At 40.9% G+C, this 16,412-nt stretch overlaps 1 protein-coding gene across 3 annotated transcripts in view; it reads left to right on the forward strand.

Annotated features, from left to right (window-relative positions):
- Window positions 1-16,412, forward strand: part of ap3b1a (adaptor related protein complex 3 subunit beta 1a) — a 325,597-nt gene that overhangs the window by 48,541 nt on the left and 260,644 nt on the right. For all 3 annotated transcript variants that reach the window (XR_013579525.1, XM_078563182.1, XM_078563190.1), the window contains exons 3-6: window positions 3,651-3,725; window positions 6,092-6,187; window positions 8,987-9,147; window positions 10,157-10,223. Coding sequence is in view for 2 of the 3 variants with exons in the window: in XM_078563182.1 (XP_078419308.1) it covers window positions 3,651-3,725; window positions 6,092-6,187; window positions 8,987-9,147; window positions 10,157-10,223 (399 nt within the window). In the remaining variant the exon portion in view is untranslated. The remainder of the gene's footprint in view (window positions 1-3,650; window positions 3,726-6,091; window positions 6,188-8,986; window positions 9,148-10,156; window positions 10,224-16,412) is intronic.

Below are 16,412 nucleotides of genomic sequence, written 5' to 3' on the forward strand. Positions count from 1 at the left end.
GGATGGCAACCTGTAACTAGTGGAGTGCCGCAGGGATGAGTGCTGGGGCCACAATTATTTACGATATATATTAATGACTTGGATGAGGGAAGTGAATGTACTTTCCCGCCAAGTTTGCAGATGACACAAAAATAGGTGGGAAGGCAAATGGTGAGGATGACATGAGGAGTCTACAAGGGGATGTAAACAGGGTAAAACTTGGCAGATGGAATATAATGTGGGAAAATGTGAGATTATGCACTTTGGCAGGAAGAGTAGAGGAACTGAAAATTATTTAACTGGAGAAAGACTGCACAGAAGTGCAGCACAGAGGGGTTTGAGGGTCCTCGTGCTTGAATCACAAAAAGCTAGCCTACAAGTTCGGGTAATAAGGAAGGCAAATAGAATGTTAGCCTTTATTTCAAAGGGGATGGAGTATAAAAATAGATAAGTCTTGCTAAAACTATACAAAGCACTAGTTAGACCACACCTAGAATGCGGTGAACAATTTTGGTCCCCTTATCTAAGAAAAGATATACTGGCATTGGAGGCAGTCCAGAGAAGGTTCACTTGGTTGATCCCGGGTGTGGAGGGATTTTCTAATGAGGAGAGGTCAAGTAGGTTGGGCCTGTACTAATTGGCGTTAAGAAGAATGAGAGGCGACTTTATTGAAACATATAAGATTCTTTGGGGGCTTGACAGAGTAGATGCTAAGAGGTTGTTTCCCCTTGTGGGAGAGCCTTGGGCCAGAGGGCATAATCTCGGAGTAAAGGGCCACCCATTTAAGACAGAGATGAGGAGGAATTTCTTCTCCAACAGTCATCAATCTATGGAATTCTTTACTGCTGAGGGCTGTGGGGGGCTGGGTCGTTAAGTATGTTCAAGGCTGAGATAAACAGATTGTCATTGAGGGAATCAAGGCTTATGGGGAAAAAGGCAGGAAAGTGGAGTTGAGGATTATCAGATCAGCCATCATCTCATTGAATGGCGGCGCAGACTCTGTGTGCTGAAAGGCCTACTTCTGCTCCTACGTCTTATGGTCTTAGTGTTTTTGATACTGAAGTTGCCATGTTCAATTCTCAGCCCTGGCTCTCAGTTTAGCTATTTTAATAGTTCTTGTAATAGTCTTTGTAGTTGAAGGTATAGTAGTTCTCGTCTCGTATGCCTAGAAGGTGTCTTTGGAAAAACTGGTGAGCATAAGCATGTTTTTAAAATCTACTCCCTTATACAGTGTTAAAATTGGGCCCTACTTCTCTGCAGAGGAAGGTCACAGAAATTAAGATTGCAGGGCTATACCTGCAAGACACAGGCAAGTAAAAGTGTATTGTCTCGATATTCAGATCATGAGCTCAAGGAAGGTGAGATTGAAGCCTGCTTGTTCAGATACAGCAATTCGTGTAAGAGGTAAACTTACCTGGGAGCGGAGGATTGGATACCAACTTTGCAGTTCATCACTTTGTCTCCCAGAGCTTACAAGATCCTGAAAGCAACCATTTTGTCCAGACCCCCAGTTCAGAGGTTTGAGGCAACATTCTAGAAACATTGCCAGCTACAAACATAGAGACTTGAATCTGTTAAATAAATTCGATGTTGGATGCTATTAATTTGTAAACTGTTTAGGAAGCTAATCTTAAATTAATCTTAGCAATTTATATCAATCTCAGACACTGATTTCAACTGTAAATTTATAATCAAACAGCTGATGCTGAATTACTGTAACATAACTGAACTGTCTTTGTAACCTCTATTTATTTTGTCAATTAATTCCATCTACCAATTAATTGTATATTTAATGTTGATGTTTCAGTGCTGCTAACAATGATTCTAAGCTTAATAAATAATTGTTATTGCATGACGGGTGCCTGATTTTAAATACTTGGCAACAAAGGGTTAATTCATTTACTCAGTAGCTTGTGGAATCCCAAATGAGAAATTGACAGCAGACGAGTTAGCCATTCGGATCTTTGTGCCTTTACTGCTCTTCAGTGGGGTCATAAGTGGTCTGTTTCGTAATTCCATCTAGCTGTCTTTGCCCCATATGCTTCTATGTCCTTTGGAGCGCAAGTGCCAAACTGGATAATATAAGAGCGTTTGCCAAGCCAAGTGTAGTTTTCTTAACTTCAAGATGCACACTGATGACGCCAGAGAGTTCCTTAATGAGAAGTTGAGGTGAAGGGCTCAAGGATTTGTTTAGTCTGTCCTTTTGAGGACATCAATCCCAGTGTTTGAGAGGAATGGGAAGGAAGTGGGAGAGGGAATGGAGTTGTGCAGGGTGGTGTGTGAAGGTAATGGTTTCCCACTGTTGAACTGGAGGACTATTAAAGGCTGGATGGCAGGCAAGCAGTTTCACAGTATAGAGGTGGTGGAGGGGTACAGCTGAATGTTATTGACATTCATGTGGAAGGTATTCTATCGCCCATGTCACTGATGGGTGGGTTGTCGGTGAGAAAGATAGCTCCTTGGATGGTTGTGACAGTGACCTTGTGATGGAACTCCAGAGAACTCTGCTGGAAATGAGCAGGTTACACTTGAATAGATGGAAGAGAACCACGTGACAGAAGATGTCACTCGTAGCATTGGATAAGACCGTTTCAGTGATGAGAGGAAGATGATGGACCGGGGTGGGGAGGGGGTTTGCTCAAGCGGAGTGAACAGAGTTTCGCACAGAACTATGAAGCGAAGACACATTGAAGGATCTTGGAAGTAAAGGTGCATGGAGATGGGGTTGGTACTGGTAAGAATGAAAGGCTAATGTATTTTTTTGAAAAGGGTTGATAGCCATGGACAATGCTAGCTACCACTGAGGAGAGGAAGAGTAGTTGTATGGTCAGGAGTTGATTGGAAAAGGAACTGTTTGAACCAGAGGCATGTTTTGGATAAAATAAGCTAGGAGAGCTCTGAGGTTGAGGACAGATGACCACAGAGATGAGGGCTTGGTGTTAGAGTTGGGGAGACTGGGGAGAGTTGGGAACTGGGATAAAGGAAAGGGAGGATCTTGGGTGCTCCTGTTTCTGGTCACTTTTTGAAAAGGATGTTAAACCTTTGAGCTCCTTGATATGGTACAGTTGAGGTGCTCCCTGTTTTGTTGTGAAAAAGGATTAACGGACATCTGAACCCAGAGTAGGCTTGGTCTCTACTCTTAGACTTAGCAAGTGGATAAAACATCCAGTTTGTTCAGTAAAATTAATCTGTTTTTATTGGTCATTCTCAATTTTGTTATGTGCTGTTTGCTTCCTATTGATGTCATTGATCTGGCTACCGGGGTCCATAAAAAGAGTTGGTGTTGTATTTCTGCCTTGTGCCGTCCACTTTACAAGGCTGGTTGTGAGACAACTGATACTGCAAGGTGCAGTGAATAGTGGATGCAAGCTGTAGGTCTGCCATTTAAGGCAAAACAAGTCAGAGCATTAGAACTTGAATTATCTACAATTTAACCATATAACCATAAATTGAGTGTCAGCATTACTGTCCTCCCATCTGCTTCAAATTATCAAGAATCAGCCATGCCCCATGCTGTTGTTCAAAGTTCAAATGTTTTTGTAATAATGGTAACAAAACCCGTTTACAAATTTAAATAGATTATCATGGCTTTAGACTTGTATAATTAACATAGAAAAATATTTCTGTTAACCAATCTGACTCTGTAATGGAGACTATAATTCATGTTACAGATGATTGCTAAAGGAAAAAATGCTTCAGAGTTATTTCCTGCTGTCGTGAAGAATGTGGCCAGTAAAAACATTGAGGTATGTTCCACTTGCTGTGTAGTGTTGCTGTTTTTCCTTATGATATTGTGAATACATTCTATAATTAACACACCCATCAGTGAATGTAATGCCAATGCCAAGTCATGTACTTTTAATCCAAAGGAGACAGCCTTTATTACAAATTATTCCACATTACCATCAAAGCAGGCCCACATGCTTTATTTAGATAAAGCTTACCTACTGAGTTTTTTTTCCATCCCCACTTTGGTTAGTAATAAAGTTCTCATTTTGTGGAATCAGAATGTGATTTTCTGCAGTGTATGAATTATGTAAATTCTTGTTTTGAGTATGTGAAATTGGCTCATGGCATGAGAGTTTTTGTAGAATAGAAGGTGATACAAAAATAACACCTTAATGAATCACCAGTATGCAGTTTTTAAAAAAAAATCGAAGATTTGACCAGTATGTCACGGAGTTTGCTGCACTAGAATTGATGGATTAATTAAATTGCTTGCTAAGGAAGGTCTGTCTGAGTTCTTAAAGCCGGACAGGGTAGTGTTATGATCAGCATCACATCAGGAAGCATGGTAGCACAGAGAAATAACACTTAGTCTGGGAGCAGAGTCACGTCATCCTGAGTGCTCCTGTTTCTGGTCACACATTGTTTTTTTGGGAAAGAAGGCTTTCTCTGCAGATTTGCAGTCAAATTATGTGTGTGTTTCTTGTGGCTAGCATTGATTTTATCTAATCTAAAACTAGGCAAGAGCAAATCGGCTGTTTTGCAACCTTCAGTGATATTGGTAACTGTGCAAAGCAACACTGTAAGAACTTTAATTCCTGGTGGAAATTTTATTAAGCTTCTTGTCCAACTTTATTATAAATCTAAGATAAAAGCAAAATACTGCGGATGCTAGAAATCTGAAATAAAAACAGAAAATGCTGGAAAAACTCAGGTCTAATTGCATCTGTGAAGTGAGAAACAGAGTTAACGCTTTGAGTCTGTATGATTCTTCAGAGCTTCTTTATTATAAATTTGCTCATGTAATGTGTATTTGGGTTTATAAACAAATATATTTTCATATATTTTGCACTAAAGAGACAATTATCACCTTCCCTTTGAAATACATGTATTATAACCAGAATTTTGAGGATTCAAGGGAACTTTTAACTTGTTCAGCAGTGAAATTTTTTTCTTCAATACTGCATCTTTCAATTTCTTATTTCCTTTTAAGACATTATTTCTTGTCCCTTCCCCCACCAAAAAGCTGGGCGAAAGAAGAGGGCTTTATGGAGGGACTTGAGAGGAGGAAATGTAGATGGAGGATTGGAAGGAATTCTCGCAGGCGCCTTTATAAGGGGCCATGAACAAGAGGCCAGAGTTCAAGGAGCAGAGAGTTCTTTTGGGTTTGGGGTTGGAGGTAGCATTGCATGGCTCAGGAGAAATGAGTTTAGGGATTTAAGAGGTAAGGACGTAAAGAAATTTTAATACGATTACTTTTAATTGGAGGCATTGGGGAATTGGAAGCCGATGTGGTTCAGCAAGGTTGGGTGACAACTGAGCAGACTTGTTTTGGACGGGTATTCCAGATGAATTGAAGTTTATGAAGCATGGAGGGCAGCAAAGTGAGTAGTTTGACTGAACCTGAGACGGTGACTGTTGAGGGACATGGAATCGGTGGCAAGGGTGGTGTGTGCGTGTGGGGTTCTGGCAAGTTGGGGGAAGCAAAACCAAAGGGAGTCAGTTTTTCCAATTTTGAATCAGAGGAAGTGACATTTAATTGAAGACTGGAGGTTGAAAAGAAGTCTGACAGATAGTGGAGATTCGAGCTGAGCCCTGTCTTTGGAGATGCTGCCGACAAGCCAAAGTTAGATCCTTGAGAGACTTCAGGTGATCCATGTGCAGGTGCTAGAGATGCTCTGGCTATGATTGGATAGGTAAGAGTGGAACCATGCTTGGGCAATGAGGGAGACATGTTGGAAGAGAATGGGCGACTGTTGCAGAAGTGTTGAGTGTCATGACCTGATTTTGGGTTTTCTCACTTCCAGCTTTTGTCCTTTCTCTGTTCCTTATCTCTGGCTTTGTAAGTGACAACTTCATTGGCTAAGGAATAGATTCTTCTCTCCAATCAGACTTCAGCTTTCAGTGGAAGAAGCGAGTGTGCCATGTGAGAGCATAAGAATTTATTTCAAGGTTTTGTAAGTGAGAAATGCCGTGTAAGGTCAATTAGTAATGCATTAATTTCAATCTGCACTGGGAAAACCATTATAATTTTTGTTATCAAATTTTTCTTGCTAGTTGTCAAAAATATATCCTGCTACCAAACTGCTCTGCATAATGAATGTCTCCCAATTTATTCAGTCAGCTGACTCACTAACTGTACATATTTTTGCTGCTTTGCTTCCAGTTGAAGAAATTGGTGTATGTCTACCTTGTACGTTATGCAGAAGAGCAGCAAGATTTGGCCCTGTTATCAATTAGCACGTTTCAACGTGCACTGAAGGTTAGTGTTGTCAAAATAATTGGAAACAGTGTCCATGAAATACATATGTAAAGTAAAGGTATCCAATTAATTTGAATATGATACTTAGTTTTGTGTGGGGAAAAAAAAACATGCTGTTGAAGCTATTCATTTTGCACTCATCAGGACAGATGCAGCTATTGTCCCCCATTCTTTCTTTTTGGTTATTCAAAAAAGATTCAACGTCTGAACATTTCCTTTTGCCTGCAGAGGAAACGTGTAGCATATGAACATATGTAGCTTCCAGCAAGTGTAAGTGAGCTACATTGCAAACCTGACTGGGAACAACCGATTTAATGATGAATAGTGGCAGCAGTGTGTATCAACTCACCAAGGCTCCTTAGACAGCACCTTCCAAACCCATGATCACTACCACCTATAAGGACAAGGGCAGAAGACACATGGGAACGCCACCTCCTGGAAGTTCCCCTCCAAGCCACTCACCATACTTGGAAATATATTGCCGTTCCTTCACTGTTGCTGGGTCAAAATCCTGGAACTCCCTCCCGAACAGCACTGTGGGTGTACTTACCCCACATGGACTGCAAGAAGGCAGCTCGCCATCTCCTTAAGGGCAATTAGGGATGGGCAATAAATACTGGCCTAGCCAGTGATGCCCGCATTCCATGAATGAATTTTAAAAAATGATCAGTCAGGCTCGCAATGTAGCTCACTTGTGCTTGCTGGAAGCTACATGTATTCATCTGCAGGGACCTGAGCTCTGCAGGCAAAAGTAATATGTCCAGAAATTGCAGCTTTTTTGAATGCACAAATGAATGGAGGACAATAACTCCCTGGTGCATTTGCCATGGCAATGTCTTGACCAACCAGAGCCGACTTGCCAACCAATCAGCACCCCTTTTCTCATGCAGTATAAATTGTTGGTCCCCTTTGAAATTTGGTATTCTTGCATCTGCCCTGATGAGCGCAAGACAAAGCTTCGGCAGCATGTCGTCTTTTTCAGCGATATTCAAGCTTCTTGGTTTATTGTGATTATAAACAACTATTTTACTTTGGTTGTGCTTTTTATTCTTTGATTCAGTTAATTTCTACTTTTTATTCAAGAGTACTCAATATCTTTCCCCCTCGATTCCCATTTTCTCCCAAATAATGCTCCACCAAAGGAAACCTACCTGTCACATTCTAGCAAAAGACTTCTACTTTTGGCATTGCAGCAAAGAAAATCTCTGGAGCTGTCAAGGTGACTATCTGAATTTTATACATCCCTGTTGGAAAAAAAAATTGTCAGCATAACACATTTAATAAACGTGGGACAACATTTTTCACTTCTCTTCCACAATCTGCACAATGCATCCCACAGAGACCTTCAGGTGTACCCTTTTCACTCATCCTTTCCCACCAATCTCTCTGGGACTTATTAATTTTCATGTAGTTGGCTGTCAATGTTGGGAAGTCCTGTATAGAAGCCCCAATATGAAAAAGTATATGTGCATGTGAAAGAGTCCATCTCTCATTTAAAGATGATACCCAGAAGCCAGGAACTGAATGGCATTCCTTTATGGGCACTCTGTTGTTATTCATAGACCTTCAGGGGCTGACCTGTTTTAATAAGTCAGAACTTAATTAAAATTCTCTTGTTGCCTGCCGTTGTGCACTTAGACTAGTATTTACAATGTTCCTTTTCTGTTTTCAGTGTTGTGAAATGTTATGATGTGCTGTAGATATATTGTTATAGTTTGAGAATATTGTTTGCAAATTTACAGTTTTTTAAAATAATGCTGTTCTAAGTACCATTCACTGGCTAACTGCTATGCAATCTTAAGAAACAATTTTTAAATTAAATCTAACATTTCAAACTAAAACCATGGTCATGACACATAAACTAAAGGCTTTTTGCATTTGTTTCATTCAAAAGAAATGGTTCAAAGTTCAGGAATTTTTTTTTATTCATTCTTGGGCTGTGGGATGTGTGTGTTGCTGGCTCGGCCAGCATTTATCGCCCATCCCTAGTTGCCCTTGAGAAGATGCTGGTGAGCTGCCTCCTTGAACCACTGCAGTCCATGTGGTGTAGGTACACTCACAGTGCTGTTAGAGAGGGAGTTCTAGGATTTTGACCCAGCGACAATGAAGGAACGGCTATGTATTTCCAAGTCAGGATGGTGAGTGGCTCGGAGGGGATCTTCCAGGTGGTGGTGTTCCCGCGTGTCTGCTGCCCTTGTCCTTGGCCAGCTTTGATCCACTTCTTTATATAGCAGTTAACTGAATTAGCAACTATTTGAAGCATTTGGACTTGAATTGCAGAGGAGGAGATTTAAAGACAGTACTAATCAAGCTTTAGCTGGCAGGAGTATGCATATTTTTCAATGCTGAAGAATTCCTGGAATTTTCTTTTCTACATTTTTAAAAAAAAATTCAACTTTTTATATAAGTGCACTTAGTGGTATTGAGAAATGAAGACAAAGCTCCAGGTTCAGTATCTGGTTGGCATTTCAGCCAGGTATGAGTGGGGATGCTACAGTTGCCACCCATTTCCCTTGGCTAGGGAAATGAAAATTAATTAGCTTATGATTATTGCCCATTGACCCTTTTTGTGTGTGCTTGTGTACACATCAGGCCAACACAATTGAGCTCAACTACCTTGAAGCTTGCTGTCAGCTTGCCCACTTATGCTCCTAAACTGACAAAGGATAGTTACTTGGGCTAAATTCTGAAGAATTACTGTAACCCAAGATGAACCTTTGAAAAATGTCATGTGGTTGGGAGGGAGGGAAAAAGGCTCCAAGTAACTTGGCTTATTATTTGCTCTCTTATTCATTCTAGGATCCTAATCAGTTGATTCGGGCAAGTGCTTTACGAGTTTTGTCCAGCATTAGAGTATCAATCATTGTTCCAATAATGATGCTGTCTATTAAGGAAGCTGCCAGTGACCTGTCTCCATATGTCCGGAAAACTGCTGCCCACGCTATTCAGAAACTTTACAGGTGGGTGGAGTTTGGTGAGATTTCAGTTTCCAACATTTAGATTGATGCTATCGCTAATTTCAACATTCTATGAAGCCTTTTGAGTGATGGAATATGTGCAGGCTGGTTGCTGTGTTTCCTACAAGAGTGACTAAACTTCAAAAGTACTTAATTGGCTGTAAAGCACTTTGAGACATCCAATGATCGTGAATAGCATTATATAATAGCAAGTCTTTTTTTGCTGAATCAACCACCATCAACAATCCTTAGCTGAAACTTAACCGGACCAGCCATCTAAGTACCATGGCTCCAAGAGCAAGTTAGAGGCTGGGAATTCTGGTGAATAACTCACCACCTGACTTCCAAACCTGGCCACCATCTACAAGCCACAAGTTAGGAGTGTGATGGACTACTCTCCACTTGCTTGGATGAGTGCAGCTCCGGTAACACTCAAGAAACTCAACATCATCCAGGACAAAGCAGGTTGCTTGACCGACACCTCATCCACTACCTTAAATGTTTACACCCCACCACCCCAACCACTGCCGCAGTGTGTGTAGCCATCCAGAAGATGCACTGCAGCATCATGCCACACCCCCTTCAACTTTACCTTCCAAACCTGTGATCTCGACTACCCCGAAGGACAAGGGCAGCAGACACTTGAGAACACCACTCTCCTGCAAGCTCCCCTCCAAGCCTAATGCCACCCTGATTTGGAATGATATCGCAGTTCCTTCACTGTCTCCGGATCAAAATCCAGGATTTTCCTCCCTAATGGCTCCATGGAGGTACTTGCACCACATGGACTGCTGCAGTTCAAGAAGGTGGTGCCTCACCACCATCTTGTCAAGGGCAATTAGGGTTGGACAATAAATCCTCGCCTTATTGGTGATGCCCTCATCCCATGAATAATTTTTTAAAATCTCAAAGCATTATCTTAAAATCAGTGCTTCAGTTCATCATACTAATCAAAATTTAAAAATCAGGAATTTACTATGCCAATTATTTTTTTTTTTGTTTCTACCCACAGCCTAGATGCAGAGCAGAAAGAACCATTAGTGGAGATCATAGAAAAGCTACTAAAAGATAAAAGTACGGTGAGTCAAGCAATTTACATTGTCAAATCTTTTCAACTTTATAAGATGTTGAAGAATATTTCTGCCAGGTATCTAAGCAACACATGACAGATTATTTTAAAAAGAAATAATTATTGAGTGCTGTCCACACGTGACCTAAATTGTTACTTAAAAATTGCCCAGCCTTTAAATGGTTTTCATGATATTTTTAAAATAAATACATTGGCCCTACTTCTCATACATCTCATCTGTTTTCTTTATCATTTCTCAGGCTCAGAATGCTTCAATATAATGTGCAAAATTCATCAGTCTCTGATAAACTTAAGTTTTTTTTAAAAAAGCATATAAATACACCATTTTCTTTAAGGAAGAAGTAGCAATCTTGTTTTTGCCGTCAAGTTTCTCATTTACTCAATCACTATTCCATAAATTTCCTCAGCCTGTTGAAGACATTTGCTCCTTGCTGGGGTACAGGTTCCATGGGTGCCTGTCACTTTATGCATAGTACCAGTTTCTGAGTGGAATTGGATGTCAGTCACCATATTCCCCTGAACCATGAATGATGAGAGCAAAAAAACAAGTTGGATAACTGAAAAGTAAACATTAAATTTTGGAGTTTAGCTGGTGGTTCCAGAATACTTCACTCCCAGTGTTCAAGGAGATCACAACTATGCCTGACCATGTCCTAGCGCAGTGTCCAAATGTGAATTTTCAGTGATCACTGTGTAGCAATTGAGACCAAGAACCCTGGTGACTTCTATCTTTTATGTAGATTACTGATGTAAATTGCAGTACTTTGCTGCCACCCGGTTTGAGGTTGGTTAGCACAAACCAGAGTTTGAACTTGGATTGATCTTGATCAGTATAATTATTTGTTGCCTGAACCAACTGAGGCATGGTATGCCTATATGTAAAATTACTTTTCATCACCAGGCTTCTTTCGCCCATTAGCTAGTATTTTGCTAATTTTCCTATATTAAAACATACTGATAGAGTACATTTGTCCACATATTTGATTAATTTTTACTTTCCTAATTTAAACTGTTAATATCTCTGCAGAGACCGATAACTCTAAAAAAGATATTTGAATTTCTGGTGAGCGACTAAAAGGATCACAAATGAGATTTCAAGTTTTAAGGCTTTTACTGTAACACACAAACTGAAAGCAACATTGTCTAAACACTATTTTGTAGAAAACTTATACTTTATAGAAAAAAACAGTCATTTGGCAACTTGAATATTGCTGAAAAGAGAGATACGTTGCCGAAGCTTTTTGCTTTGCACTCATCCGGACAAACCCAAGAATACCAAATTTCAAACAGTCACTAGAATTTCTTTTATAAGAAAAGCAGGTGGTGATTGGTTGGCAGATCCACTCTGGCCGAGGCATTGTTCGCTGTGTAACACGCAAAACACGCAAACTTGCAAATAGACCAAAGACTGTCACTTTCTGACCTGTAAAGTGCTCTGTCTACCTCAGATTGCCCTGTAAAAATAAATTATCTCAAAAATTTGAGCAATAGTTAAGTAAGCCATTTCACACTGCTACTATGCAGTGGCTATGCGAGTGGTATTTTCCATTAACAGGATGCTGCCCTCAGTCCATAAAGATGTTCTGCCTACCATACAATTGAGCAATGTTTTGTATGATTTTGTGTGGGTGTGATGCCAAGAACGTAAGCCGTATGTCCCAGGAATTGGCTGACCGCAGCAAGCAGCACGTTCCTTCAGTTGCTTGTAATAGGCAGAGTACAGTTCATACTCAATCAGATCACGCTTGCAAAATCCAAAACAAATCATCTACTGTTGGATGTGATTCTGCAATTGGTCAGCACTTGCTGAACAATCCCGAGTGCGCTTATAGCTACACTAATAATCAATTTAAGATGATCAGTCAAGCTCATAACGTGACTCATTTATATGCAAGGACCTATCCTTTGCAAACAAAAGGAATATGTTCAAGCTGTGTGTTTTTTGTGAATTACCTTGGAGATTGGGGTGCCTATATTTCCCTGTTGCTTTCTCCTTGGCAATGCCTTGGCCAATTGGAGTTAACTTGCCAACCAATCAGCATCCTTTACTCCTGTCATATAAATTGTTATTATCATTTGAAATTTGGTGTTCTTGCGTTTGTCCTGATGAGTGCAAGACTCAAAAAGCTTTGGCACCATGTCTCTCTTTTCAGCAATACAGCAAAGAACCTCCCCATTTAACTTGGTTCATGACCCTGAAAATCCCCCCCTACGGTTATACTTTATATGAGCCCTTAAGTAGACGCTTCATTCTCCTGGAACCAGTCCAAAGCTATTCTCAGCTTGCGATGGCCTGCTTCCATTTTCCTTTCCCAACTGGGCAACTTCTAATCCCAGCACTGACTTTGACTGTGAGGGTTATACTTGAGGTGCCTTCCCTCTAGCCCAGGCTAGGTGAATCTTTTAGCTTTCATTAAATCCTCATGAACTTGGTCTCTTCAATCTCAGCATGAGCCCCCATCTGTATTCCGCATGGTAAACAATAGGGTCACCTATGTTTTCTGTTTTCAATGCCTCTTATTTCCTGTTCTCTGCCCCTCACATGGCTGCAGACCGACTTGCCTGAGTTTCAGTGATATTTTGGGAACCCTGTAACCCGATACTACAACAGCTTTCTATGGACTTTTCCCCTCTCGAAGCTCATCTCCATGGCATCGTGAATCACATGGGCCTTGTATCAAGATAGAAATGCCAATTTACTATCCTCCAGACCCCCCCCAACTCCATTCTATCTTGGAATTACACAGTTCAAAGTATAACCGTTTATAGAATTTGACATTCCTAACATCATCTCGTGAAACTTGGAGACTAGCAGTTTACCAACATTCAGCACAACTGCTTTTATTATTGTCTGCAGGTGTGAATACCTAGAACCTTTTTCCCACAAAGACAACCTGGGCTCCCCTGTAACCTTAAACGACCAAGCCACCCAGGCTTGTTGGGCAGAATTCAGAGCAGGTCAAATGATGCCACTCATTCCTCCATTTTACCTTAAATTAAAGAGAGAGTCCCAAAACAGAACAATCTTATAAATTTTGTATTTGTAACAGAACACAGAATTGACCCGATTTGTATTTGAGCTGGAGTAAAAATTATGATCGTTTCAGAATAAAATGCAAATGAAGGAAGACCCTGGATTAAATTAAATTAAATTAAATTAAAAATGCAATGATAATCTGAGTGCACCTTCAGGAGACCATGTTATTCTACAATTGGAGCTTTTTTTTATTCCTGCATTTATATATTTAATCTTTAACTCCGGTGGGGGTGGGGGGGGGAAGTACTTCATAGAAGGCATCTGAGCTATTCAGCCTTTCTTTAAGAACAAAAGTTGTCTGTCTTGCTGCCTTGTTTTTTTCATCACCCAATGCTAGGCACTATCTGAGTTAAAATCCTACCATAACAGCTGCGGAATTTGATTTCATTTTAGTTGAATCTGGAATTAAAAAAAAACTAGTATCAGTAATAATGACCATGAAGCTTAAGATTGTCATTAAAAACCCATCGGGTTCACTAATGTCCTTTTGGGGAGAATATTCTGCTGTCCTTACCTTGTCTGGCCCATATGTGACTCCAGGCCCACAACAATGTGGTTTCTTTGAACTGCTCTCTGAAATGGCCTAGCACACCACGCAGTTGCATCACACTGCTGAAAAAAAATTATGGTTTGGACCACTCGACATTAACTTAGGCATTGGACATGAGAGAGGCTCATTCAGTTTAATCAACCCAAAAACATCCTGCTCACTAACATCTGGGGATTTGTGCTAAAATTGGGTAAGCTGCCCCACTCAACAGTCGGATAGAGTCGCACCACACTTGCAGCCCACATCCTAGACTCGTCCATCATCATTCTTGGGTGTGGCCTGTTCCTCCACCAGAGGTGACAGCACAGGGCTATACATTCAGCAGGGAATGGTTCTGGGAGTCATTAACATTTTAACCTTAACTTCAGATCCCGTGAAGTCTGCAGCATCAAGTAAAACCGAGAGAAGTATCCTCCTGCTGATTATCATCTTCTGCCTTCCCTCACTTGAAAAATCAGTATTCCTCCATTTGGAACACCACCTGGAAAAGGCACTGAGGGTAACAAGGGCACAGAATACCCTCCGTATGTGGGACTTAAATATCCATTACCAAAAGTGGCTGGGTAGCACCGCTACCGACTGCTGGCCAAGTCCTGAAGGCCATATGTCCCAGAGTGGGCCTGTGGCAGTTGGTAAGGAAAAAACCTATTTCACCAACCTGCCTTGCATATTTTTTTAATATTCATTCATGGGATGTGGGCATCGCTGGCTAGGCCGCCAGCATTTATTGCCCATCCCTAATTGCCCTTGTTCAGAGCGCATTTAAGAGTCAACCACATTGCTGTGGGTCTGAAGCCACATTTAGGCCAGACCAGGTAAGGACAGCAGATTTCCTTCCCTAAAGGGCATTAGTGAGCCAGGTGGGTTTTTATGACAAGCTACAATGGTTTCATGGTCATTGTTAGACTTTAAATTCCATATTTTTATTGAATTCAAATTCCACCATTTGCTGTGGCAGGATTCAAACTCTGGTCCCCAGAGCATTACCCTGGGCTTCTGGATTACTAGTCCAGTGACAATAGCACTTCACCGTCACCCACCATCTCAGAAGCCAGTCTGGAGCTAATTTAATTCCCACATGATTTCAAGAAACAGCTGACATAATGGGTACAGAAAAAGTTATTAGCCTCCACATCATCTGGACTGTAGTGCTGAAGACTTGTGCTCCAGAACTAGCTCCTCTTCTAACCAGTATACCCCAAAAAGTCAAAAATTACCTAGGATCTAAATAGCAGGACAAATCCAATCTGGCCAGTGTCTGTCCTGACAGTCTAGTCTAAATTGTGAGCAAAGCAATGGCAGGTGCCATTGATGGTACTATCAGGTGGTACTTATTAGTTACCAGCTCACTGATGTACTAGTTGGCTTCTGCCAGGAGGACATGGCTGTAGAACACAAGAAATAGGAGCTGGAGTAGACCATACAGCGTATCGAGCCTGCTCTGTCATTCAATATGATCATGGATGACCTTGAGCTTCCACTGCCCTTTTCTGCCCACTCCCCATATCCCTTAATTCCCTGAGATCCAAAATCTGCCTATCCTAGCCTTAAATGTAATTAGTGATGGTGCATCCACAACCCTCCGGGCTAGAGAGTTCCAAAAGAATCATAACCCAGTGCAGTAATTTCCCCTCATCTCAGTTCTAAATGATCAGCTCCTTATTTTGAGACTATGGCCTCATGTTTTAGATTCCCCGAACAGCAGAGCCAACCTCTCGGCGTCTACCCTATCAAGCCCCTCATTACAACCCTGACCCAAACCTAGGCAAAAGAGCTGAATTTCAGAGGTGAAGCGAGAGTAACTGCCCTTGACATCATGACAACTGCCTTTGACTGAGTGTGGTACCAAGGCACCCTAGAATAATTGAAACCAATGGGAATTGGGCAGGGTGGGGAACCCTCCACTGATTGGAGTCATAACTAGCACAGAGAAAAATGATTCTGGTTGTTGAAAGCAAACTAGTCTGATCTGAAACTAAGGTCTTAAATCTAAACAAAACTATGAAGGTATGAGGTGACAGTTAGCTAAAATAGATTGGGGAACTTCATTAAAAAGCATGACAGTGGATAGGCAGTGGTTAATATTTTAAGGAATGAATGTGTGCATTGTAACCGTTATACATTCCATTCTGGCACAAAAACACAACAGGAAAAATGGCCCAAGCACAGCGAACAAAATTAAGGATAGAATTAGATCCAAAGAGGAGTCACATAAAGTTGCTAGAAAAAGTAGCAAGCCTGAGGTTTGGGAGCAGTTTAGAATTCAGCAAAGGAGGACCAATAGATTGATTAAGAGGGGAAAAATAGAGGATGAGAGTAAATTTGCAAGGAACATAAAAGCAGACTGTAAAAGCTTCTATAAGTATGTAAAAAGAAAAAGATTAGTGAAGAAAAATGCAGGTCCCTTACAATCTGAAATGGGCGAATTTATAATAGAGAACAAGGAAGTGGCAGGGCAATTAAACAGCTACTTTAGTTCTGAATACACAGAGGAAGACACAACTTCCCAGAAATACTTGGGAACCAAGGGTCTAGTAAGAAGGAGGAATTGAAGCGAATCACTATTACTAAAGCAATAGTGCTGGAGAAAT

This window comes from Cetorhinus maximus, chromosome 2 (assembly GCF_964194155.1).
Source record: "Cetorhinus maximus chromosome 2, sCetMax3.hap1.1, whole genome shotgun sequence".
NCBI classification, from domain to species: domain Eukaryota; kingdom Metazoa; phylum Chordata; class Chondrichthyes; order Lamniformes; family Cetorhinidae; genus Cetorhinus; species Cetorhinus maximus.